The following is a 26,320-nucleotide window of genomic DNA, read 5'->3' as shown; positions in this document are numbered from 1 at the left end:
TGTAGATTATTCAAAAGCCCCATTCCTTTCCTCTTGCCTTTAAAAATTTGTGCCGTCAGCAGAATGAGGAAGGGAGTTATTCTCAGCCTCCTGCCAAAGGACCCAGAAGATAGAGAAAGGAAAGTAATTGAGGAAAAATAGCTGCCCTGTTTCCCCAAAAATAAGACCCAATCGGAAAATAAGTCCTAGCATGATTTTTCAGGATGCTTGTAATATAAGCCCTACCCCCAAAATAAGCCCGTTAAGACTGTCAGCCAGATGGATGTAATTAGTACCATATTTTCCCAAAAAACTAACACCTAACCAGAAAATAAGCCCTAATGTGTCTTTTTGAACAAAAATTAATATAAGACTAGGTCTTATTTTCAGGAAAACACGGTAGGTACCTTGGAAATTTCAGCTGCCACTAAGAGAAAATCCCTGAGCCCAATCTGTGATTTTTCTTAACCTGCTTAATGTTGCATTAATGAGCAGTACCAGTCCAAGTCTACTGTGTTGTTTTCTAGAAGCACATGGGAAATGTAAAAAGATGTAAAAGATTCAGAGGATACAGGATCATGAAACAAGACTTCACAGGTTGTGGGACTAATGCCCAGTCTGATTTTATTAAGTAAGCCATTATTAACCACAGTACAGCAAAATTGCAAATGTCGTCTTGAGAGCGCTAGATTATTCAAACGAATATCTGCTTAACAATTAGAAGCATACAAGAATATGGCTGCTTACAAGAAACACATCTCACAGTTTTTTAAGTTAATCAGCGGATTCCACAATTTTTCAAGCATTAACTTAATGCCCAAATATTTATTGGCAGAGACCATTCTGTTCCATGTCTTCCCCTTGGCATTCTTCCAAGAGCCAGCAACCTGAAACGGAAGCAAAGTATACTCATAAGGTCAATCCAATGCATCGGCCTTTCCACCAGCCCTCAATGGAGATTTAGAAAGCTTGCTTAGCTATCTACTGCAGCCCCACGAAGGACACTTTTTCTAAATAGCGATTGCAATTTGTAACAGACTTTTTTCCAATCTCATCCCACAATGAACCACCTTCATAGTCATTCATCCTAAATGCCACCCAAGGGAGCCTTCCACCCGCTTCTGACTCAATGAACGTGTCTCCTCTCGTACAGATCACAGAGCGCTCCAGGTACCCCCTTGATATCCTACTGAGGATTTTCCATCTAAGGTCGCCGCGTTAAGAGCTGCCTGTTCATCAGCAACGCAGCCCTCTTTGAAGTGACCTTCTGCGCAGCATCTTCTCCACGACCTTCCATTTTTTTTACCTTTGGCTCGAAGTCCACTTTCAGCCAACTTTGCAGAGTCCCACAGAGATTTCCTTGGGGGTTATTTCGATAAAGGCTCCCTGCTGGAAACAGGGTGAAACATGGTTCAGCATTAAAGTTATGGAAAATGGATTTTAAAGTTCTGAGTTGTTAAGCTGTTTCAGATAAAAACGCAACATTAAGCTGTTTCAGATGAGAGCCGAGATGCGAGGGAAGAAGATATAGAAAGTGACAGACATTCTTCAGTTTGCAGCTTTTAGATTCCAAGCCTCAATTATTATTTTTCTCTAATGTTCCCACCAGATTTCTTTGCTACCATGGCAGCAATGTAAAAAATCTAGAGGAGTTACTTTGCGGTCACGTCCACAGCATACCAGAAATAAGATTTTCTAGCAGCCTTGGTAGAGACCAAGTACTAGGTAGTCCTCGACTTACGATCACAATTGAGCCCAAATTTTCTGTCGTTGAGACATTTGTTAAGTGAGTTTTGCCCCATTTCAAGACCTTTCTTGCCATAGTTGTTAAGTGAATCACTGCAGTGGATAAGTTAGTAACCCGGTTGTTAAGTGAACCTGGCTTCCCCTTTGACTTTGCTTATCTGAAGGTCGCAAAATGTGACCACATGACCCTGGGACACAGCAATGTCCGTAAGTAGGAATCGGTTGCCAAGCATCTCAATTCTGATCACGTGATCATGGGAAGGTTACAGAAACACTGAAAAATGGTCATAACTCACTTTTTTCAATGCCGTTGTAACTTTGAACGGTCACTAAATGAACTGTTGTAAGACTACCTCTACGGATAATCCTCGCCTTATGACCACTTGTTAGGCACTCGACAATAGGCCCACATTTATAGCTGTCTCCAGTGCCCTGCAGTCAGATGACCGTTTTATGATGGTTTTGCCAAAAGTCAGCATTTTCGACAAAACCAGTCAAACAGTTAAGTTTGCTTAATGACTGTAGTGGCCGCTTTAGGACTGCTGCGTTTGCTTAACCTACACCACAAAAAAAGTTGTAAAATAGCAATAGCAGTTAGACTTACATACTGCTTCATAGTGCTTTTTACAGCCCTCTAAGCGGTTTACAGATCTGGGTCCTCATTTTATCGACCTCAGAAGGATGGAAGACTGAGTCAACCTTGAGCCTGGTGAGATTCAATCTGCCAAATTGCAGTCAGCCGACAGTCAGCAGAAGTAGCCTGCAGTACTGAACTCTAACCACTGTACCACCTCGTGGCTGTCAGGCTGGACAGACGAGTGATCCAATTTACGACTGTCATGACTTACAACCATGATGGGCTATTAACAGTCATTCATCAAGGGCTACCTGTAAAATACTACAATCTAAAATAAAGGTGTATTTATTTCAGGATTGAGCGGTGGATTTTCACTTGCCAGCTTCAATGTGAAAACTGAGAGCAAGGTCCTACTATTATCCATTTAAGATATTTGAAATGTAACACAAGAATGTGTTTTCATCTTCTCCATCCTTGCGGTATCTTCCCAGAATTTAGGACGGTCCAATCGTATTTTCTTCAAGGAAATTAAGGTCTCTTGTTTTATGTTATTTCATCATCTTGAAGTGTTTTAAGCAATGCAAATTTCAGGCCGAAGGTGAGATTATGCGCCATCAAGGCGCTGAAGGCTACAATCAAAACTAAATGAGGCAAAATTTTACCACATTACCTTTTTACTGATACCTTTTCAGGAGGGTCAGCACCATGGATGTCCCGTTCCCCCAACCTGCAGAGGGAGAAAGCATTTCTTTGATGGCCGTTCTTTAGGAGGAATCCTGGGACCGTCCTAAGATCTTAATTGTCTTGCAATTTTACTGCACCCATCAAACGCAGAGATTGATGGGTAAAACGAAATCACAAGTCGGTCACTTTATGAGGCGTTTCCAACGATAAAGAACCTACAGTTAAGGCTCCATCGGGATAGACCTCAATATTGGTTTTTCAATATTGTTATATCTAGACAGGTTCTAGCTACCATTTTGGGACTCCGTTTTGTCAGAATCAGATATCGATGATGTAAGGACTTGATACATTTTATCACCTCCAACTCAACATCATCTATTTTTCCAGTCTACAACACAGTCCTTTCAACAGTTCCAAGATGGCTCCCACACCAGTGATGGGAATTCAAAAAATGTTATTACCGGTTTTGTGGGCGTGGCTGGGTGGTCATGTGCCTGGGTGGGAGTGGCCAATTCGATGTCACTTCTTTGCCCCAATGACCTACAAAAAGAAGATATACCAAAAGGTAGTTTATTATTTCGTGCATTTAATACTTAAATAAGAATAAAAGAAGTACACAAAACAGTAAGAGATACACAAATACTTACATGAGAAAATAAAAGTGTTATTTGTCTTTAAGGTATTTCTAGCAGTCAGGAAGATTATTTTCAATTTCGGAGTCATCAATAATTGACTTGCTGTTTTCCCCAAGTTCAAGTGGTGGTGCTTCTGGTGGTACTTATTAGGGTTTCGGATCATCCAAGGCCAATTCTGTTGTATCTGGTTCCAATCTTGTTTTCTTGCTGAAAAAAGTGGTCAAACTCTTGTTGCCTGTTCATCCTGTTAAAGGCTACTACTGCAAAAGAAATAAAACAATACTGTACTTTGGACTCGATTGTGGTTGTAGGTTGAGGACTACAGGTAACGGAAAGGGATCTCTGATTTCCTTGATGAGGGTGTGACATTGTCCAGATGAGGGTTGTATCAGTCGGATCTGATGCTGGCTGAGTCATAATTTTTGACCACTCCCCTTGCTCCGCCCCTTTCATGCCCAGTTTAGACTCAGTCGGCCTGAGAGAAACATCTCCTACAGATCTGGCTATACAGCCCAGGTCTGTTCAATTTCACAGAATTGTAAGTCTTTTTGACCACCTTTTATTTTCTCTAGTTTAAAATTGTTACTTCCCCTTTAAATTTTTTTCCCCCCCTTCTATTGTAGCCTGCCGGTTTTGCCTTGCTAGAGCGTCCTAAGCTGCAGGCTTTGCTTCGCTCCTGGCGGCGGCCATTTTGAAAGCCCCATTTTAAAAGGGAACTTTTTTCCTTTTTCTTTTTCCTGTCTTTTTTGGGGGGGATTTTTTTGATCTATCCCACCAACGATTGTTTAAGGGGCCCTAGACCACAATACCACCAACAATAATAGCGATTCCCTAATTTTAAGGGAAATCGCCAAATCGGGCCGCCGCCCACGCTACAGCGATCCCAAAACCGCTGATCAGCTGTAGAGCGGTTAATTGAAGCGCCGCGGCAATTTTAAAAAGAAAAATTTTTGCCGCTTTGCCACCAACGAGTCTGCAAGTTTGGGGGGGGGCAGCAAGCTTCTTCTTGCCTCCCCCTGTGGCATTTCCAGCCAGTATTTTTCTCATCGTGGCTGTGGGGGCGCTGAGGAGGTCCGTTTCTAGGCTTGCCTAGACAGATACCTCTGGAGCAGAGTTTCCTCCTGCTCACGTGTGACCTGGCAGCCATCGTGCTTAACGCCAGAGTCGTTGCCATCTCAAATTTCAACCACGTGGCGAAACTGAAACCAAAAGCTATTTCTCCAGTCGACATCGTGGTCGCAGTGAGTATACTAAAGATGGCAGATCGCTCTTCCCATGGGGAGGAAAATACTATGTACACTGGGAAGAAATCAACTTCCAAACGTAAGCACCTTTCTAAACCTGAGGAGAAGGATTTAACAAAGAGGCATAAATCTCTAGAAAAGCAAGTTAGTGAGGTGCCTGCAACTGAGCCTGGTAAGGGGACCCCCCCCCCCATCTACCCCCCCTCCTCCCATTTCAACTGTTAGCCAGGCCTGGTCTTCGGAGGGAGAGGGTAATGTTCTTCAACAAGACCAAAGCAATTTGCAAAACCCCTTTGCAAGTCAATTAATGACCCCTGCAACTCCTGTATTTGGTGGCCATGCAGCTGCAGCTGCTTCAACAGGTGAATCCTCTATGCCTGTGTTAACCCCCGAAGATCCTTTAAAAAATGTGCCAGAAGGATTGAGAATTCTGATTGAACAGGCCATTGCTTCTAGAATGGCAGCCAATATTCATGGTCACCACTCTGGCTCTGCTATTTCAGAGCGATCTGCCTGTATTAGAATTTCTCCTGCAGTCAGTCTTACTGGCTCTCATTCTCCTGCAGCCTCCAGAGTTAGTGAAGCCTTTGTGTTTGAGGAAGAGAGACATTCTGACCTATCAGATGATGAGGGGATAATCCAAGATCAACCTGCCTTTACAGGATTATTTCCCCCCAATAAATTCAAGTCTTTATTGCATAAGGCTCGCTTAACAGCCGCCTTAAAGGAAGATGAATACTTTCAAGAGATGCAGGAGGCTCAAAAGGGTGGACTACAGGGACCTTTTTCTGAGCCCCCCCCTGAACTTTGTTATGTACCAACTCCACAACTGTTCATAGATGTGGTAAAGAAACAGTGGGCTGGGCCTGCAACCATGGCATCTGCACATGGTTCAGATAAGAAATATTATGCTGTTGCTCCAAAGTTTGCTCAACTCTTGCAAGTTCCACCTGTAGACAGTCCTGTAGCGGCCCTTTCCTCTTCTTCTTCATACGTAACTGGGGATACTTCTGAAGGTCTAAGGCCAGAAGACAAAAAGTTAGAATTTCTGTTTAAAAAGAACCATCAGGCCTCGGCATGGGCAATTCAATCAGCTTCATCAGCCTCATTTTTTAATAGAACTACCATCCTTTGGCTTCAACAGTTACAGGCAAGGGTACCCCCCAGTGAGGTTCGCCTTCATCAGGATATTAATAAAATCATTGCTGCCACTCAATTTTCGGCTGATGCAACCTTGAATTCAGCCAAATTTGCATCCAGAGCCTTAGCCTCTACAGTTTCAGCCCGCAGGATGCTCTGGCTTCGCCAATGGCCTGCTGACCTTAAGGCCAAATGGCGCTTGGCTGCAGCTCCATATTCTGCAAACAAACTATTTGGGGAATCACTTGACCCTCTTCTTGTAGAGACACGGGACAAGCGAAAAATTTTGCCCTCAACATACAAACGGGCTGAAGGAAGACCCCCTCCATATTACAGAAGGCCTTCCTTTCGTTCCTACCCCCAGGGAGGCCCCTCCAGGCAGGAATATCTTCAGGGATCCTATCGATCCTCGGACCGTCAATATTTTCGGGACAGGAGCAGACAATTCCAGCCCAAACGGTCCTTTCGGGGTTCTGGTTTCCGCCAGTCCCGCAGTCGTAAGTGACTCACTACCAAATCCTCCAGTAGGGGGTCGCCTGTCCCTCTTTGCGGACAGGTGGGAAAGGTCATCTTCAGACCTTTGGGTTCTTTCAGTTGTGAAATTCGGCCTCCCCCTGGAATTTCTCTCCAGGCCTCCAACCCGCTTTCTTCAATGTCCAACTTCCAAAAGCGAATCCAGACGTCAATTAATGAACCAAGCAGTTCAGCACCTACTACAGATTCACGCCATAGAGGAGGTCCCCCACGATCAATGGAAACAGGGGTATTATTCCATCCTGTTCGTAGTTCCAAAGCGGTCAGGGGGGTGGAGAGCCATTCTGGACTTAAAAAATCTCAACTCATACATAGTGTATCGCAGATTCAAAATGTGTTCACTAACCTCTATTCTTCAAGGGATTCGTCCCAACGATTTTCTAGTTTCCATAGACCTCATGGAGGCTTATCTTCACATTCCCATCCTGCCAAAGCATCGACAGTATCTCCGATTCAGCTATGCAGGAAAGCATTTTCAATACCGGGCTCTTCCCTTCGGACTGGCATCTGCACCAAGGGTCTTCACAAAGGTCCTGGCGGTGGTGGCGGCTCACCTGAGACAACAACCGGTAAGGATCCAGGCTTACCTGGACGATATTCTGATTCAGGCTCACTCTCAAGAGCAAGCCTTACACGACCTACACCTCACGATTCAAACCCTGAACGACCATGGGTTCTTGGTCAACTACAAAAAAAGTCAGTTAGTGCCAGTCACCAGGATCACACATCTTGGCGCCATCATAGACGCAGCCCAGGGGACCGTCTACCTAACCTTGGAACGACGGTCAGACATCAGGGACCTAGTAGCTCTCATTCGCAGAACTCCATCAGTTCCATTGGCCACTCTATCCAAGCTCTTAGGCAAGATGGTCTCCTGCGTCCAGATCGTCCCATGGGCACACCTTCACGCTCGCCACTTGCAGTGGTTCCTGCTTCCTTTTCAAAAGAAACGCCAAGCTCACACCATGTCAACAGTCAAAGTTCCACTCTCAGTCAGGCGATCGCTAGGTTGGTGGACATCGCCTTCTCTCGACAAGGGGTGTCTCTTCATGAATCACGACCGACTTGTACTCACTACAGACGCCAGCCTTCACGGATGGGGGGCTCATCTTGCATCACACGTGGCTCAGGGCCGTTGGTCTGCATCAGACCTCGCCAACTCTATCAACTGGCTGGAGCTGAAGGCCATTCGTCTCGCTCTCACGCACTTTCACCGGTTCGTGCAACACCGTCATGTTCTGGTGTTGACAGACAATATAGCGGCGAAGGCACATGTCAACCGTCAAGGGGGCACCCACTCAAAGCGCCTCATGGAGGAATCATTTCGCCTGGGCAAGTGGGCAGAACAACACCTCGTCTCCATCAGAGCGGACCACATTGCGGGGTCGGAAAACACACAGGCGGATTTCCTGAGCAGGACAGAGGTGGACAACAGCGAGTGGCAGATTCATCCCGACATATTTCATCAGATTTGCAACAGGTTCGGCATCCCAGCCATAGATCTCTTCGCCACACACCTGAACAATCAGCTTCCTCGCTTCTTCTCGAGGTTCCCGACGCCAGGGGCGGAAGGGGTCAACGCTCTCCGTCTCACCTGGCCGCCGGGTCTTCACTATGCCTTTCCACCGCTGCCTCTGATTCCGGCCCTGATTCGGAAGGTCATCGCCGACAGAGCAGAAATTATCCTCGTGGCTCCCCACTGGCCACGCCGTCCGTGGTTCGCAGACCTGGTCAGTCTCTCCACATTTCACCCTTGGAGAATTCCACCAGACGAGATTGTCCTGCGTCAGGGGAACCTTCTTCATCCGGACCCTCAGTGGCTCCAACTGACTGCATGGCGCTTGAAGGGGCCCGTCTAAGGCAGGACAATTATTCAGATAGGGTGATTCACATTGTTCAAGCCTGCAGACGTAAATCCACAGTCAGACTCTACAATATCTCCTGGCTCGCCTTTTATAGGTGGTGCCGCTCCCGGCAGATAGATCCTGTTTCAGCCTCACCTGCCCAGATCTTGGAGTTCCTCAGAGATGGGTTTGACCGTGGTCTGGCCCATAGTACCCTTCGGAGACATGTGGCGGCTCTGTCTACGGCCTTGTCCAGTCCATCCGGCCGACCACTCACTCAGCACCCTGTGATAAAAAAGTTCCTGCGAGGAGCCAGGCTCTTGCGGCCCTCCTCGATTCATAGATACCCTACTTGGGATTTGCCCAAGGTCCTTAACGCTTTAACTGAGACTCCCTTTGAACCCCTCCGCACGGTTCACTTTCGCTTTCTCACCCTTAAGGTGGTTTTCCTTATAGCCATAACTTCAGCCCGTCGCATTTCGGAGCTGGCAGCCCTCTCAGTTAGGGAGGATCTCTGTGTTTTCCGGCCGGACACAGTTATTTTGAGATTGGACCCTTCCTTTATTCCCAAGGTTAATTCCCCCTTTCACAGGGCCCAAGAGGTTATTTTGCCCAATTTCTGTCCCCGGCCCTCTCATGCCTTGGAACGAAGGTGGCATACCTTAGATGTACGGAGGGCCCTAAAGATTTATATCAAAAGGACTGCTCCCTTCAGGAAGTCAGAGGCTTTGTTTGTTTCCTTTTTGCCAGGCTCCCTAGGGCTCAAAGTCTCTTCTGCCACAATTGGTAGATGGATCAGGGCTTGCATCGCCTCGGCATATCAGGCCCAGGCGATTCCTGTTCCCAATAGCATTACTGCCCACTCCACTAGGAGTGCTGCTATCTCAGCAGCTTGGGCGACTCAGGCCTCCCTTGAGGAGGTATGTAGGGCAGCCACCTGGTCTACCCCCTCGCCATTTATTCGTCATTACAAGATAGATACCTTTGCTTCCGCTGAAGCGTCATTTGGCAGGAGGGTTTTGCAGCAGGTGCATCGTGCGAGGGTCTCTCCAGGCCCTTCGACATCCCGCCCTTGAGACAGCCAAATCTTTGGTATGTCCCTCATCTGGACAATGTCACACCCTCATCAAGGAAATTGGGCATTGGTCTTACCTTAAATGCCAGATTTCTTGAGGGGGGTGACATTGTCCAGCCCCTCCCTCTGTCTCAGTGCCTGTACAGTTTATTGTTCTTGTTCAGTAGTTTTTTTCCAGTTGTCCCGTTGGACCGATTTACTTCCTCCTGATAACGGTGGTTCCTGTTGGAGATACTTCTGGTGGCCTTCCTTCGTCAAAACTGAGCATGAAAGGGGCGGAGCAAGGGGAGTGGTCAAAAATTATGACTCAGCCAGCATCAGATCCGACTGATACAACCCTCATCTGGACAATGTCACCCCCCTCAAGAAATCTGGCATTTAAGGTAAGACCAATGCCCATTTTCACCTAACAATGTAGTCTTTTCACCCATTGCTGTGAACGATTTGTAATGTACAAATACAAAAATTTTCTGAAATGGTATAGGGTTTCCTGCCTGAACAGGAGGTTGAACTAAAACACCACCACGGTCCCTTCCAACTCTGGGTCTACTACTGGGCTCATTCCTCCCTTTCCTTATTTTACCAGATTAACAGGTCCGTTTTGTCGGTATATGTAGTCCAACCCCCGCCTAAACAGGAGACCCTTCACCATTTCTGACAGAGGGCAGTTCAGTTTCTTCTTGAAAGCCTTCAGTGATGAAGCTCCCACAACTTCTGAAGGCAACTTCTGTTCCATGGGTTGATCGCTCTCAGAGCATGGGTGGGAGGAGGGGGAGGTGTCACACAGTTCCTGGACAGAGCAACTTGCCAAAAATTAAGTGAGCGGTGAAAGCTGGCAAGCGAGGAAAGTTGGCAAGGAGCAGAGATCAGTAATACTTAGTCACTCTTAGTGTCTGACACTATAAGGTAAAAGTAAAGGCTATGTGCTAGTCGTTCCCGACTCTAGGGGGCAGTGCTCATCTCCGTTTCAAAGCCGAAGAGCCAGCACTGTCCGAAGACGTCTCCGTGGTCATGTGACTGGCATGACTAAATGCCAAAGGCACACGGAACACTGTTATCTTCCCACCAAAGGTGGTCCCTATTTTTCTACTTGCATTTTTTTACGTGTTTCGAACTGCTCGGTTGGCAGAAGCTGGGACAAGAAACGGGTGCTCACCCCGTTATGCGGCACTAGGGATTCAAACCGCTGACCTGCTGATCTTTCGATCGACAAGCTCAGCGTCTTAGCCTCTGAGACACCGCGGTCTGACACTATAGGTAGTGTTTAAAAGACCCCAATCCAATCCAATTTCACTGACACTTTTCAGAAGGGTCAGCACCACAGATGTCCCGTCCCTCCACCTGCAGAGGGAGAAAGCATTTCTTGATGGCCGTTCTTTAGGAGGAATCCTGGGACTCTCCTAAGATCCTAATTGTCTTGCAATTTTACTGCACCCATCAAACTGCAGAGATTGAAGGGTAAAACGAAATCACAAGTCGGTCACTTTATGAGGCGTTTCCAACGATAAAGAACCTATAGTTAGGCTCCATCGGGATAGACCTCAATATTGGTTTTTCAATATTGTTATATCTAGACAGGTTCTAGCTACCATTTTGGGACTCCGTTTTATCAGAATCAGATATCGATGACACAAGGACTTCATACATTTTATCACCCCCAACTCAACATCATCTTATTTCCAGTCTACAACACAGTCCTTTCAACAGTTCCAAGAAGGCTCCCACACCCATTTGCACCATTCAGGGAACCCTGAGGACACAAATAAACCTCCCAAAGTGGCCTCAACAACTCTAAAAGGTTGCAAATGACCAGCTGTCTGCAAGAAATATAAACCCTTCCAATCCTCACCTGGACCAGTCAGAGTCCCAAAGGTTCTTTTTCAAGAGGCAACCGGAGTTTCCTGTTTTTCTTTGAAGATGTTTCGCTTCTCACCCCATGTTAGGATATGGTTTGAGCCTAACAAGTTGTCCAGGCAATATATGTGTTCTGTGACTTTAATATGAATATGTATTGTTTGACTTTAAAGTTTTACTGCTGATTCATTGTGTGCTGTAATTAGATAATCACTAGTTGTAAACGTATTTAAGAAAGGTACTGTAAAGTATTCAGTTGATGATAAGGTACCATAGTGTGTGGAGTTGCTATCATTGTGCTATCATTGTTGGATGGATCTGCTACCATCGTAGTTTGTGAACCAGAGTGAGTTTGTTATTCTAACCAACTACTGTTTGTGTGGTAAGATTTTTGTATCACTGGACTGATTTAACTGGCAAAGACTTGGATTGATTTAAAGACTATGAGATTGTTTTGTCACTATAAAGTAAGCTTTTGATAAACCAGTTTGCACATCTCTTATTCATTGCTCTCAGCAACGTTTCTCTGTGCTCTACACTCTGCTGGTTGGTAACACAACAACAATATCCTTAACACCCCAGAAGCTTCTTCAGCTCTGACACCATCCAGACAGAGCTGAAGAAGCTTCTTGGATGAAAAGCGAAATGTCTTCAAAGAAAAACCAGAAAGTCCTTTTGAAAAAAAGCACCTTTGGGACAACCACGACCTGGATGACTGAGAATCTCCAAAGACCTTGAACTCAAGTATTTCATCAGCTAAGAATGTCTTAGCAAGTGTATAAATACCCAGACAACATTCAATGTGCTCATAATTTGAAAGATGAAAAGGAAATGAGATTCCATACCATGCCGTGCCCGTTTCTTCATCTGAAGCGGCTGCCGTTCACTTATGCGTTGGGCTCACCAGGGAAAACCAGCTGTCAACTTGCAGCTGCAGAAAAACATACAATGAATAAGTGTGCAAGGCTCTCACAGTTGCGTTCTTCTTTTCCTAGAGTCATAGAAAACTTCAGCTATGAAATTTCAACTACCTTGCAAGTTTCAGCTGGGCTGAGATATACCAGCTCCACTCCCTTCACCCCACTGCCAAACTATTTTTTTTCTAGAAAATTTTATTTACCACAGACTCCTTATTTAAGTAACGGCTCTGGGTTTTTTAGGGACCAATCATCAGGGAAAATATATTCCATTGAAACAAACTTTTAATAAGGCTTTCTCCTGTTCTTAAACTGGGGAGAAAAGACTAGACCCGTGATGGTGAACTTATGGCATGTGTGCCACATATAGGTGGGCACGCAAGCTCAGCTGATTTTCGGGCCTTCTGGACCTACCAGAAGAAGGGAAACAGGCTGTTTCCTGACTCCGGAGGGCTTCGGGGGATGGTGGGGAGGGCTCGTTTTTCTCTCTCCTCAGGTTCGAGAGCTTTTCTAGGAGTCTGGGGAGGGTGAAAATGGCCTCCACCCCAACCCAAGGTCCTCCAGAGGCCAAAAACGACACGTTTCCGGTGAGGGGAGCGTTGCATGCGCAGGGGCGGGGTGCGTAGAATTATAGGTGTGGGCATGCGAGCACAAACACCCCACCCCTTCCTGGCACGCGATGGCAAAAAGGTTACGCTACTCAAACATTCAGGATTTTCCTTTTCTCCTGATCATCCTCTTCCTAATTGGTTCTTTTTAAATGACAGAGGAAAAGCTGGATTAAGCTTGTTTTCAAGAAAATATATAACAGCTTCCATTTATTTCACCTAAAATGGCAGCAAAAGAAAACATCTGATTCCAGAGGGAAAAAAAAATATCTCGAGTTTGCATTCTATCCATGTCCGTCATCGCCAATAAGGGAGTCCATTGTCCACCCACGCTAGTTTCAGGGGGTTCATCAATTGCTTCCCATTGTATTGAGAACTAATTATGACCCTTGGTAATCTCATCACTTGTTCAGCAATATAAAATTCCAAGGAATGTCATTTTGACCCCATCACTGACTATCAGGGGCGAGTCTTTGGCCCCCACGGAGAGGGCGCGCAATCTGGGTGTCCTCCTGGATACGCAGCTGTCTTTAGAAGAACATCTGACAGCGGTAGCCAGGGGGGCCTTTTGTCAGGTTCGCCTGATCCGCCAGTTGCGGCCCTTTCTTGATCGGGATTCCCTGTGCACAGTCACTCATACCCTCGTCACCTCGCGCCTGGACTACTGCAACGCTCTCTACATGGGGCTCCCCTTGAGGAGCACCCGGAGGCTCCAACTGGTCCAGAATGCGGCCGTGTGGGTAATTATGGGAGCTGCCTGGTGCTCCCACATAACACCGCTCCTGCGTGAGCTGCACTGGCTCCCAGTGGTCTTCCGGGTGCGCTTCAAGGTGTTGGTCACCGCCTTTAAAGCGTTCCATGGCATAGGACCGTTATCTTCAAGACCGCCTGCTGCTACCGATGACCTCCCACCGACCTGTGCGCTCCCACAGAGAGGGCCTCCTCGGGGTGTCATCAGTCAAACAATGTAGGCTGGTGACCCCCCAGGGGAGGGCCTTCTCTGTGGGGGCACCTACCCTCTGGAATCAGCTGCCCCCAGAGATAAGGAGAATTTAAGACCTCAGTGCCTTCCGCCGTGCCCTTAAAACTTTCTTTTTCCAGCAAGCTGGGCTGGCTTAACATAACATTTTTTAAAAAACATTTTTAACTGGTTTGTCATTTTAAATTGGGGCCAAATTAATATATATCCTTTTAATTGTTTTTAATGTTTGTATTGTATGTTTTTAGCTGGCTGTACACCGCCCTGAGTCCCTCGGGACAAGGTGCGGTATATAAATTCGAAATAAAATAAAAAAATAAAATAAATTTTCTACACAGCAAACGCCCAGAAAGTCAACAAGCTATTGTTAAAAGGCTACTTCGGTCACTTTGTTCAGAATGGCTGTTACATTCATTTTCTCTTTTCAGAGCAGTTGAACATCTTGCCAATCATCATGACAATCCCAACAGTCTTATGAAAACGACCTCAATTTTCATGCCAGGCTTTGGCGTGATGTTATTTGTAATTTTAAAAGCCCTTCTAGAATAGGGGTCGGCAACCATAAACACTCAAGAAAGCCATTTGGACCAGTTTCCCACAGAAAACACCGGCAGCCACAAAACTCTTCCTGGGCCTATTTCCTAAGCGGCCACAAAACATCGCACATTGGCCGTTGTGACACATATTTTGAGTGACAGGGAGCCGCAGCAGAGGGATGAAAGAGCCACACGCGGCTCCAGAGCTGCGGGTTGCTGACCCCTGTTCTAGGATAAACCAGTAGATTCCAAAGCTAACTTTCTGCTAGGTTTCAGAATTAGTTACTTCAATATCTTACCAAATCAGCCATAGATCTCAATGGAAGAGAATATCTGTAGCTCAGGGTTGAATTGCGGAGTCTTTGGCGCTTTCTGGGCTTCGCTGTTTTTCTTGCAGATATCCCATTACCGAACTAAGTAATAGCATCAGTTCTAGTAGGGAGTAGGCTTTGTTCTCATTTTATACACTAGACTGGCTTGCCTTATCAGAGATGGTAGGAGTGACCTTGGTGGATCGCTGTTAGCTTGCCGGTCCCTTGACTGGGGTATTGTTTGCTTCTTGATGGTCGGTCTAATGTTAATCTTTGTGTTCATCTCCGTTCATCTGGATGTTTATTGACGGTGAGTTTTCAGGTCTTGAGTTGCTAATTGGCATTTATAGACATGATATGATAGTCTTCTGTGTCTGTTTATCCAGAGTGGCTGTTATGGGCCTTTGCAATATATGTTGTAGATTATTTCTGGTTTTTTTCTTCTTCTGGGGGCTGCTGAGTCTTTTGGTTTAGTTCTATTTTGGAAGGCTTTGGTCGGTTTGCGTGCTGCAGTGACGTCATGTGGTGGTTAACAAGTCTGTTGTTGGTTGGTGTGGTAGCTTTTACAACAGATGTGTATTTCTAATTTGCCATCTGGAATGAAGATATCCAAGGAAAGGTAGTAGAGGGTTTCCCCCCCCCAAACACCCTTCCCTAGTGAACTTTAATCCTTTGAAGATGTTGTTGAAGGGGGCTTTGCGTGGTCCCTACTTGGCCCGTTTAAATAATGACAAAAGTGTCATCTACGTGTTTTATTTCATGGCTGTGCACCGCCCTGAGTCCTCCGGGAGTAGGGCGGTATTGAAATTCAATAAAATAAATAAATAAATACGTACCCAATTTATATTTTGGGTTGTATGTATATGACTACGGTCGATATTATGGTACCTCTATTAGTTCGGAAAGCAGTGAACCCGCGGGGTTCAGCCGAACTATAAGTACGTGGGTTAGGCAAAGTTTGGCAAGGTCCACATTTCTGGTTATTTCAATGTTGGTGTATTTGGTTAGGTCAGCGCTGTCACGGTTCATTGGCTAATTTTGGATCTATGGATGTAAAAAGAACTTGTGGCATCAAATGACGAAGGTGATTTTGTCTTCACCTACGATCACGTCTTTTGATTATTTGGAGGCACTGTAGTGAGTAGGTGTTGGGAGAATTTGCTTCCCTCGGTGAGCCTTTTAGTCAATTCTTTAGCCATGTGGTATGTTGGGGTTCCTGATGGCAGCTTTAAGACTTGTGGACTTCAATTCCCAGAATTCTCCAGCTGGCTGGACAATTCTGGGAGTTGAAGTCCACAAGTCTTAAAGCTGCCAAGTTTGAAGATCTCTGATACAACTTAATGGAGAAGTATGCGCAGAAGTGTAGGAGGACCGGTCCACTACTTTTAATTGGCCGCTGGTCTTTCTTTGGTGATTTTCCCTTTCTTGGGGAGGTTGCCGAGCGTTCCCTTGATCCAGATGATTCGTTTTTCTATTGGATCGGTGTTCGCCATGATTTATTTATTATTTAAATTTTTATAACGCCCTTCTCCTGAGGGACTCAGGGCGCTGCACAGCAATAATAAAACACATATATCCATAAAATTTAAAAACAGTTTAAAACATATTAAATAATTTGGCCCTAAAACTAAAACACCCATTAAAATTCATTATTTAAGCCAGCCCAGCCTGTTGAAACAGTAAAGTCTTAAGGGCACGGCGAAAGGATGTAAGTTTGTATTCTTTCATAATTCTTTTCGCTTTTTGTATGCATTTCTGACGTAGCCAATGATAACCCTGGTTTCAACCCTGGAAGAAGAGATTGATGATCCTGGAAGGATGATGATTGGTACCTCTTTATGTTTCTGAGGGCTGCTCCGTCTTCTGCTCTGAGTTGTTTTGTTCTTGTTCTTCTTTCTAATGCTTTTTTTTTGGATCTCTGTAGGGAATCCGGTAGTTTTATAACTGCTCCTTCTAAGGCTGGCAAAGAATTCTAGTTGACTGGCATTATTTATTTATTTATTTATTTACAAGGACTCGGGGTGGCTCACAGCAATAAGCATCCCCTGGGTTATAGTTTAGGCTTTAGTGTAGCATGTTGTCTTCTGCGGAAGATAGTGGGCAGCCTGGACATCTTGACCAGCCATTTGGGCTCCGGTTCATCTTTGATTCTAGGGTTTAGTTTGGCTTCTCTTTCTCCAGCTTATCTTGGGGAAGGAATCTTGACTGTGGCTTGTCAGCCTTTCTATATGCTCTGGTGTGATCTGTCCTAGTTGTTCCTTGAGATTTTAGTCTGAAAGGTGCATCTGGGACCTGGGATCTTCTGGGATCAACAGCACGACAGCTTGAGCCATAGATGCATATTTTGGATTCCTTTAAAAAAAGACAGAGAAAAGGTTTGCTTTGTCTAAATCTGGTAAGCTTTCCTCTAATGTAGTTTCTTTTTTCCACTTCAATGAATGTGTTTTATTGAACTGATTTACCATGTTACTTTTGGGTACCAGCGGCATAAACCAACCCTTAATTTATGAGCTACCATATCTTATCATCACCAGTCAGCATCAAAAGATCTGATACAGGGACTAGCAACCCTGCGGAGTTGGCAATGTAAGACTCTAGCGCTAACTCGTATAACCTTCCGATATCATTCTTTTGCTAACGAAACTTGCAGAATAAATTTATCCCAGGTCTCATTGTCACCAATATAACTTGTTTTACAATGATGGAAGCACAACCTGTGTTTTCTGTAGCCTCATTGCACCGCTTGGCAGACACAAAATGAGATGTGCCCACATGCGAGTACTTCGATGAGGCAAGAATTTAAATCTGAGTCACAGTACAAACGGTATTCCCTTAAAAAAAAAAAGACAGTATTACCTTCAAAGATTTGCTCAAATGACTGCAGCTTGCTTTTAGTTGTTCCTTGTCGGGATTTTTCTGGAATAGAAAATATTTTATGATGATATTTTTCAAGAATAGAGGCTGTATAATGCAAGTAGTCCTTGACATATGGCCGCTATTGGGCCCAGAATTTCCACTGCTTCAACCGTGTCACTAACTTATTAGTGACATTATTATTATATCCGTGGCAAGAAAGGTTGTAAAATTAGGCAAAACTCACTTAATAAACATCTCACGTTTGGGACTCAATTGTGGTCATAAGCCGAGGACTACCTGTAGTCCTCGACTTACAACAGTTCATTTAGTGATTGTTCGAACATACAATGGCACTGAAAAACTGACTTATGACCGTTTTTCACTCTTAGGACGGTAGCAGCATCCCCATGGTCACATGATTTACATCCAGGTGCTTGACAACTAACATTTATGACGGTTGCAGTATCCTGGGGTCACATGATTCCCTTTTGCGACCATCTGAAAAGCAAAGTCAATGGGGAAGCCAGATTTACTTAACACCCATGTTGCTGTGTTTCCCCAAAAATAAGATCCTGTCTTCTATTTTTTTGAATCCTGAAATACCGTATTTTTCAGAGTATAAGACGCACCTACCTTTTTTGGTGAGGAAAAGAAAAAGAAATCTCCCTCTGCCTCTGAGCAATTTTGCCTCGTTGCAGCAAACAGCCTGCTTTACTTTCATTTTCGTTTTCAGCATAGCTTGATTAGCACAAGGGAAAAAAAAAATCTGCTCCAGCAATTTACCTCTTTGCAGCAAGCAGCAGAGCCCTGCGCAAAACAGCTGAGAGCAAATCAGCTGAGAGTTGGGAGGCCAATCCAATCAAGGTGTGCTAATTAGCCTGTGCTGAAGCTGAAAGGAGCTGTTTTTTTCTTGCTGTTTGCTTGCAAGGAGGTAACTGCTGCGAGGCAGAGGCCAAAGGGTGGGGGCCAGTGGGTGGGCGGGGGTACATTTGGTGTATAAGACACCTAAATTTTCACCCCCTTTTAGGGGGGGAAATGTGTCTTATACTCCGAAAAATACGGTAAGCGCTTGGCCTTATTGCCATGCAATCAAAAGCCCAATTGGGCTTATTATCAGGGGATGTCTTATTTTGGGGGAAACGGTAATTTAAGAACTGCAGCAATTCACTTAACAAACAGGGTGAGAAAAATGGGGCAAAACTCACTCAACATACACTTTGGGCTTAATTGTGGTCGTAAATGGAGGAATACCACACTTGGTTTGTCCCAGGAATTGTCTTGTGATGGGAGAGAAAACCCAGCAACAGATGAGCTGCTTGTTACACCGATCACAATAGCGCAGTAGTGTTAACTGTGAGTTCTAAAATGTTGAATTTCCTTTTGTGCACACTGGTGAACTTTTCACCAGGGGTGAAATGCTCCCGGTTCCGACCGGCTCGGGTGAGTAGGTAGCGATAGCGGCAGGGCAGTCCAGAGAACCAGTAGCAAAAATCCATGCCCCCGCCCCCCATGCCCAGCTGAGCCGCGCAATCATCAGAGGCATTTTTTTCTTTTAAATGGCTCTGACGATCCCAGCTCAGTTGCCTGATCGTCAGAGGGTTTTTTAAAAAAAACCCTCAGGCAACTCAGCTGGGATCGTCAGAGCCTTTTGAAAGCATTTTTTTACATGGTTTTACATGTAAAAAATGGTTTTAAAAGTAAAAAAAAAAAATTGGCCATGCCCACCGTCACATTACCCCCCACCACCAAGCCACGCCCACAGAACTGGTAGTAACAAATGTTAGATTTCACCACTGGCCTGAACCAACACTTTTCACTGTTCTCATTTGTCTCAACAAAAATACCAGGTTGCCCAAGCACGGCAGCTTGAGAACCAACGATGCCACATGCTGAACTCATCTTGCACTGTTTTTTGAACAAGCCATCAGGAACAACTGCTGGTTGCAGATACCATACAGTGCGGTTATCGTTTCCTTTTTTTTTTTTCAGAGCTACAAAGACACATGTATATTGCACAGCCCCAAACCACATATTAATTAAGGCAGTGGGTCTCAACCTTCCTAATGCTGCGACCCTTTAATACAGTTCTTCATGTTGTGGTGACCCCCAACCATAAAATTATTCCTAAAACCCTTAAAAATATGTATTTTCCAATGGTCTTAGGCGACCCCTGTGAAAGGGTCATTCAACCCCCAAAGGGGTCCCGACCCACAGGTTGAGAACCACTGAATTAAGGGATGTGAAACATTTCACGAATAAGCAGTTTGCATCCCTTCGTTATTCATCTCCAAAACCAATTATTTCACATATCCCAAGTACTAATGGGTGCCAACGTACCTTTTTATCTTCCCCCAAAATTGGGTTTTCCAACCTTGATTTTCCAAGAGTCTGAAATCAAGAATTGTCCATGAATCAGGAAACATTCTTATCAATATCGCAAATACAGTGCATTATGTTAAAGCAATGAAAGGTTTAATTTTACTAGCAGAAACTGTTTGATGTTGTGCGACTTAGAATAGAGAAGCTTTATAATTCTATTCTATTCCATTCTTATTCTGTTATTTTTTTAAAAATGTTTATTAAATTTCCAATTAAAATACACAGTACAAAAAGAAACATAATACACAAAAAAACAAGACACACAAAAAATATAAACAAACAAAAACAAACATCAAATTTTCAATACTAGTAACTTTTCTGCATCGGTATCTCTAACCTATTTAATCTCTTTACTCAAAATATCTCTATCTTAAACTTACATCCTTGTTTAAATTATCGTAACTTCTATTTACAATTCGATCTCATAACAAAATTAATTCTATTTGCATTTCTATCCTATTCTATACTTCTATGTGACCCACTGTCAAGGGCTTGAAGTGCAGTCATGGGACTGTGGGAGGGGGGAGGAGTTATTGGAATTTATTTATTTATTTATTTATTTATTTATTTATTGGTTCGATTTATATGCCGCCCTTCTCTGGAGACTCAGGGCGGCTTACAATGCTTTAAGCAACAGCCTTCATACTTTTGTATATACCTGCTTAGTAGGGCTTTTAAAAAAAGTCAGCTTATTGCCCCCACAAACCGGGTCCTCATTTTACCTACCTCAAAAGTATGGAAGGCTGAGTCAACCTTGAGCCTGGTGAGATTTGAATTTGCAGTAATTGCAGGCAGCTGGTGTTACTTAACAGCAGTTTAGTCTGCTGCGCCACCAAAGCTCTATTTGGGCCTTGGGTTATAACCCCAGGGAGGTCTGCCGTAAAAGTCCCAGAGTGACTGGTCATAAATCAAGGAACACCTGTAAAGTTTCTCACACCAATCAGCAGACTCCGTGTTTTCAGATTACTCTAACATTAACCCAAGACCCCAGATATTATGTTCAGGGGCTCATCATAAGTCAAGGGCAACCTGTAAGGTTTCTTGTAGCTTTCAACCAACTTCATTCTTTCAGATTAGTCTAAAAGCCCAGATGTTACAATGTCCCTTCATTTAAGTAACACAGCAAATACAAATTAGCTGTGGGTTGCAAAGAAGGTTATATTCTTAGCACTGGCTCCACGGCTTCTGTCTGAGAGGCCAGGCAAAACCTGGAGTTGTGCTGCACCAAAGTAGAAAAAAAATCCTAAACGTCAGAATACATAAGAAAACTACAAAACACGATCTGTATCAGGAGTGGACAACTCTGGCCCTCTTTACGACCTGTGGACTTCAACCCCGAGACTTCTAGGAGTTAAAAGTCCACAGGTCGTAAAGAGGCCTGGAGTTGTCCATCCCTGGTCTTTATCTTAATCTGTGGCAGAAAATCAAAACTCTTTTCCTTCTGTAGGTTTTAAAGAAGCACCCTACTAGCACCCACTTTGAATCTGAAACAAGATTTTTTTTTTGTGGTAGGAAAATGGAATAATGACAAACTTACTTCTTGCATATGTTTATTTGGATTTATATACCGCCCTTCTCCCGAAGGAGAGAATAAGCATAAGCTGAATTGCAGACTTTCTCTGGATGGTATGTAAATGGCCAGTTACGAAGCAAAGCAAGAAAATCCAAGGTTGTTGGTTTTTTTTTTTAACAGACATTAGTGCTGTCACGGATTCTTTGGGCTAATTTTGGATCTACGGATGTAAAACGAGTTGTGACGTCAAACGACAAAGATGCTTTTGTCTTCGCCTACGTCTTGGATTACTTGGGAGGCACTGTACTGAGTTGTTGGAGTATTTGCTTCCCTCTGTGAGGTATCTGAGCTTTTTAGTCAGCCATGTTGTATGTTGGGTTTCCCTGGTCTTCTTTGGTGATTTGCCCTTTCTTGGTGAGGTCGCTGAGCTTTCTTTTGATCCAGAGGATTCATTTTTCTGTGGGACTCATGTAAGTTTCTCTTCTAATAATTCTTTTGCTTTTTGTATATATTTTAATGTATCCATGACAACCCTGGGTTCAAGCTTCATCTGCTGGAAGGATGTTGATAATTTGATACCTCTTTAGGTTTCTGAGGGCTGCTCTGTCTTCTGCTCCGAGTTGGTTCTGTACTTGTCTTCTTCTTGTCGGATGCTTTCTTGAGCCTCTGTGGGGAATCCCGGGGTTTTAAATGCTCCTTCTAAGGCTGGCAAAGAATTCTAGTTGATTGGCATTCCCCTGGGTGATAGTTTAGGCCTTTCAGTAGTATGTTGTGTTCGGCGGTAGACAGTGGCCGGCTGTTGTGGAGTTGTGCTGCTGAATGAAAATGGGAAAAATTCTAAATATCAGAATATCATAGAAAACTACAAAATGCAGATTATATTCAAGGGTTGGCAACTCTGGTCCTTTTATGACCTGTGAACTTCAACCCCCTGGGACTTCTGGGAATTGAAGTCCACAGGCTGTAAAGGGACCAGAGTTGCCTACACCCGGGTCTATATCTTAACCAACCAGTTGCAGAAAAATCAAAACTCTTTTATTTTCCTGCTTGGATGTTTTAAAGGCGCTCATTAGCCTCTACTTTGAATCAGAAAGTTTTCTTTGGGGTGAATTGGGATTTTATATTGAGAGAGTTAAAATATATGGAATTCAGTGAAAACTTTATAAATCTGTTTAAAGCAATATACTCCAATCAAGAGGCAAGTCATAATAAATGAGGAAGTAACACCAAGTTTCCCGATTCAGAAAGGTACGAGGCAAGGATGCCCGTTATCGCCGCTACTGTTCATATTAACTTTAGAGGCATTAACAAGAATTAAAGGACTGGAAATTAAGAAAGAAGTGTATAAACTGCAAGCCTTTGCAGATGATCTTGTATATACACTGCTCAAAAAAATAAAGGGAACACAAGCAGAAGACATCCGAGATCTGAATGAATGAAATAGCCTTATTAAATATTTTGTTCGTTACATAAAGTAGTTTTGTGTTCCCTTTAGTTGTTTGAGCAGTGTATAAACTACTGTATGTAAAGAACAAAGTATTTAATAAGGCTATTTCATTCATTTAGATCTCGGATGTCTTCTGCTAGTGTTCCCTTTATTTTTTTGAACAGTATATTATAGAAGAGCCACTACAATCTAGTCTGCGGCTTATGGAAGTACTGGGAGAATATGGGGAAGTAGCTGGATTGAGAGTAAATAAGGAAAAAACCAAAATGATAGCCAAAAATATCTACAAAATACAGAAAAAGGAAATGAAGGAGAGAATAAGTCTTTAAATAACAAAAAAAGTGAAATATTTAGGAATATTATTAACAGCAAGATGTATAACAAAGAGAACAATTACAACAAATTAAATGATCAAATTAAGGCGGATCTGGAAAGATGGAAAAAGTTGCAACTCTCCCTCATGGGGAGAATCGCAACCGTAAAAATTAACATCTTGCCAAAAATTCTTTTCCTATTTCAGAATATACCCATAAAATTAGACAAAGAATATTTTAGAAATTTGAACAAGACAATATCTAAATTTATCTGGCAAGACCTAGAATTAAATTAAAATTATTACAAGAGGCTAAAGAAAGAGGATTCAACCTATCTGACTGGGAAAGATATTATCAAGCTGCAACACTTACTTGGGCAAGAGAATGGATAAATTTAAAGAATAGGAGGTTATTAACATTGGAAGGACATGATATGCAAATAGGATGGCAGACATAAAGCTCACCAGTACTTCCAAAGGCATCATGTCAGACTAGCTATTTTTGAAGTTTGGACAAAAGTTAAGCAACAGAACTACATGGAAATTCCAGCCTGGAATTAGGGGTGTTAGAGGTGTTGGTGCATCCAAATTTCATGAATTTGGGGAAAGTAGTTACATATAAGGATATTCTAAACGAAAGAGGGGAACTAAAATCTAGAAAAGAACTACAAGAGGAAGGGATAGAATTGGAATGGGTGGGCATACTTACAGATTAAATCACACTATATGAAAAATAGAAAAGAATGGGATATTAAGAATTAACGGCATTAGACAAAATTTTATTAGGAGCGGATGAAAAGGCGATAAAGAAAACTTATCAATATTTATTGGAATATAAAATGGCGGAAGAACAAGTGAAGGAAACCATGGTAGCGGGGGCCCAAAATTTTCGTTATAATATTGATCTGGACAAATGGCAAGACTTATGGGGGAGAAACAGGAAACTAACCTTAGCCACTGCATATAAAGAAAATTTATATAAAATGTTCTACAGGTGGCACCTTCCGCCTACAAGGTTAGCAAAAATGAGCAGGAATTTATCACCGCAATGTTGGAAATGTAACTCAGCGATAGGATCCTTTTATCACATGTGATGGCTATGTACAAAAGCCAGGGAATTTTGGCATCGGATAAAGACATGGTTGGAAGAGATACTAGACCAGTGTTTCTCAACCTTGGAAACTTGAAGACGGGTGGACTTCAACTCCCAGAATCTGGCTGGGGGATTCTGGGAGTTGAAGTCCACCCATCTTCAAGCTTCCAAGGTTGAGAAACACTGTACTAGACCAAAATATAGATTTGCAACCAGAATTATTCCTACTAGGAATCACAAAAGAGAAATATGACAAAGGACAGATATACTTAATGCTGCATGTTGTAACTACAGCAAGACTGGTTTATGCGCAATATTGGAAAAATGAAGAAATCCCCCTGGAAGAAGAAATAATAAAGAATATCTTGGTCTGTGCAGGAATGGACAGGCTGACATTAGAACTTAAAAATAAGAGCGAGACAGAATACTTTGAAATATGGAATAAATTGTACCAATGGTTGGAAAGGAGGAAAAGGAGTTGGAGAAGAAAAGATTTAGGGTTTGTAGAACAGAAAATGGACAATATTTAGATAAATATACAAATGAGGACAAGAGATATGTTTATAAGATCAAAACAGCGAAGTATGACAAGTAGTAATTATATTTATGTTAAAAACATGTATGGAAATGACAAAAGCAGGATGGTCACACTGTGTCCAATGTTTTTAATGTTTATTTAATATAAAACTTTTTTTTTTTAAAATAGAGAGATTTCTTTGGGGGGGAAGGAAATAATGCAAACTCACTTCCTGCCTAAGCTGAATGGCAGGCCTGTTCTTTTCCAGATAGCATTGATGGCCAATTACAAAGCAAAACAAGAAAACCAGCTTTTTTTTTTTTTAGCGTAGCTGCAACTGGATTGCATTGCACTATGTGCTAGAGGACAGCAGTCCAAGCCACCTTCTGAATTTCTGTCCAGTTTATGTTCTATTAAAGCCAAAGCTCAGGTGTCAATCAGCTCAATTGTTCTTGAAAACTAAAGGAAGCAATTCGACTCAGATCTTAAGTCACTACGTGATGCAGATCAAGTACCTGAAAGCAGTGGTAGGTTTTAGAATCTTTTACTACCGGTTCTCTGGGGGTGGCTTGTCGGTCATGTGACTAGGTGGGGGGGTGGCTTGTCAGTCATGTGACTCAAGTGGCCAAGTCACTGAATTCTTTGCCCTAATGAAACCTGAAAAAAGCAGCAATACAAAAAGGAAGTTTTTAATTTTGTGCACTTACTACTTAAATAAGAATAAAACAATAAAAGAGGTACACAAGTACTTACATAAAAGTGTTATTTGCCTTTAACTTTAAGATGTTTCCACATTGTTCTTTCACTGCCGCCCTCGTCACTTGCACTTTTCTTAATCTTGACTCTCTATGTCAAGCTAACAGAGGGAATAGGGTCCCATTCTTGTACAGGTAGGCCATTGCCACTAATGGTCGTCAGGGTGCTTATGTTGGAAACAGGCGACTTCTCTGTACTGAACATATGAGGCTCATTTTTTAAAAACCCCTTTCTGTTTCTGGCTTGGTCCGCCAGCTATTGCTACCAGTTCAGCGACCCAGGCCAAATAACTGCTACCGGTTCGCCTGAACTGGTATGACCCACCACTGCTTGAAAGACAACTAACTGCAGAAATGGACATGATGTTTAAACTTTGGGGGGGGGGGAAGCTCTGAGCAAAGCAGATCATCAAGCAGATAGAGGGGACAGGCTCCAATTAAAAAAATCCAGCTGACTCACAATGGCTTCATTTGGCTGCAGAGACCAAGGCCGGTATGCTTTTTAGCCGAATTACAACACTTTTCCCCCATAACCTTTCTTAGTCTGCTACCAGATTAGAGATTTCCAAGTGTAATCCATCAAGGGAGGGGGGGGGGGCATTGTGGCCGCCGTTGCCCTTCATCAAAATTTTTAGGAGGCCAAGAAAACACAATGAAATTGATCCGAGTGAGGAGAAATTGAGCAAATCTAAAGTACCACAGTCGACGCGAGAGGCTGAATGCATCCATTTTCCAAGCTGAGGCGTTTCAGGAATGGGGAAATCACAAACACTTCTTGCGGAAG

General features: G+C 43.4%; 1 protein-coding gene and 4 non-coding genes across 12 annotated transcripts; all 5 read right to left on the bottom strand.

The window, feature by feature from the left end:
• Window positions 1-569: 569 nt before the first annotated feature.
• On the bottom strand, window positions 570-26,319 carry LOC139316284 (uncharacterized). 8 transcript variants are annotated; one of them, XM_070942905.1, is made up of 16 exons: window positions 26,234-26,319; window positions 25,297-25,438; window positions 21,436-22,226; window positions 19,857-19,907; window positions 17,520-17,579; window positions 16,496-17,015; window positions 12,158-12,243; window positions 8,540-9,718; window positions 8,057-8,441; window positions 6,886-7,948; window positions 5,801-5,883; window positions 3,634-3,881; window positions 3,448-3,526; window positions 2,973-3,029; window positions 1,286-1,368; window positions 570-866 (listed from the first exon to the last, which is right to left on the bottom strand). In XM_070942905.1, the coding sequence occupies exons 8-10, from the start codon at window positions 8,722-8,724 to the stop codon at window positions 7,859-7,861; spliced, it is 660 nt and encodes a 219-aa protein (XP_070799006.1). In that variant the 5' UTR covers window positions 8,725-9,718; window positions 12,158-12,243; window positions 16,496-17,015; window positions 17,520-17,579; window positions 19,857-19,907; window positions 21,436-22,226; window positions 25,297-25,438; window positions 26,234-26,319; the 3' UTR covers window positions 570-866; window positions 1,286-1,368; window positions 2,973-3,029; window positions 3,448-3,526; window positions 3,634-3,881; window positions 5,801-5,883; window positions 6,886-7,858. The 8 variants fall into 8 exon arrangements, 1 of the variants encoding a protein (XP_070799006.1); XR_011600362.1 differs by having other exon boundaries at window positions 1,286-1,365; window positions 6,886-9,718; XR_011600359.1 differs by having other exon boundaries at window positions 5,816-5,883; window positions 6,886-9,718.
• Window positions 3,100-3,235, bottom strand: LOC139317312 (small nucleolar RNA SNORA18). Its single transcript, XR_011600444.1, has one exon. It is a non-coding gene; the product is annotated as a small nucleolar RNA SNORA18 (small nucleolar RNA).
• On the bottom strand, window positions 10,869-11,004 carry LOC139317313 (small nucleolar RNA SNORA18). Its single transcript, XR_011600445.1, has one exon. It is a non-coding gene; the product is annotated as a small nucleolar RNA SNORA18 (small nucleolar RNA).
• On the bottom strand, window positions 14,204-14,279 carry LOC139317309 (small nucleolar RNA Z40). The gene has a single exon (XR_011600442.1). It is a non-coding gene; the product is annotated as a small nucleolar RNA Z40 (small nucleolar RNA).
• Window positions 19,344-19,481, bottom strand: LOC139317310 (small nucleolar RNA SNORA8). The gene has a single exon (XR_011600443.1). It is a non-coding gene; the product is annotated as a small nucleolar RNA SNORA8 (small nucleolar RNA).
• Window position 26,320: the final 1 nt, after the last annotated feature.

The sequence above is a fragment of the Pituophis catenifer genome, unplaced genomic scaffold (assembly GCF_029215685.1).
Source record: "Pituophis catenifer annectens isolate HBS135680 unplaced genomic scaffold, rPitCat1.0.hap2 SCAF_4, whole genome shotgun sequence".
NCBI lineage: Eukaryota > Metazoa > Chordata > Lepidosauria > Squamata > Colubridae > Pituophis > Pituophis catenifer.
Note: the sequence above shows the minus strand (reverse complement) of the source record. Positions and strands in the feature narration are given on the sequence as shown.

Excerpts from the sequence above, each read along its gene's own strand:
- LOC139316284 (XM_070942905.1), bottom strand. The coding sequence starts at position 8,724 with ATGAATCGAGGAGGGCCGCAAGAGCCTGGCTCCTCGCAGGAACTTTTT. Across the intron at positions 8,442-8,539 it reads GAACTCCAAGATCTGGGCAG|GCTTGAACAATGTGAATCAC; the intron begins GTGAGGCTGAAA and ends TTACGTCTGCAG. Across the intron at positions 7,949-8,056 it reads CGAGGAAGCTGATTGTTCAG|GAAATCCGCCTGTGTGTTTT; the intron begins GTGTGTGGCGAA and ends TGTCCTGCTCAG.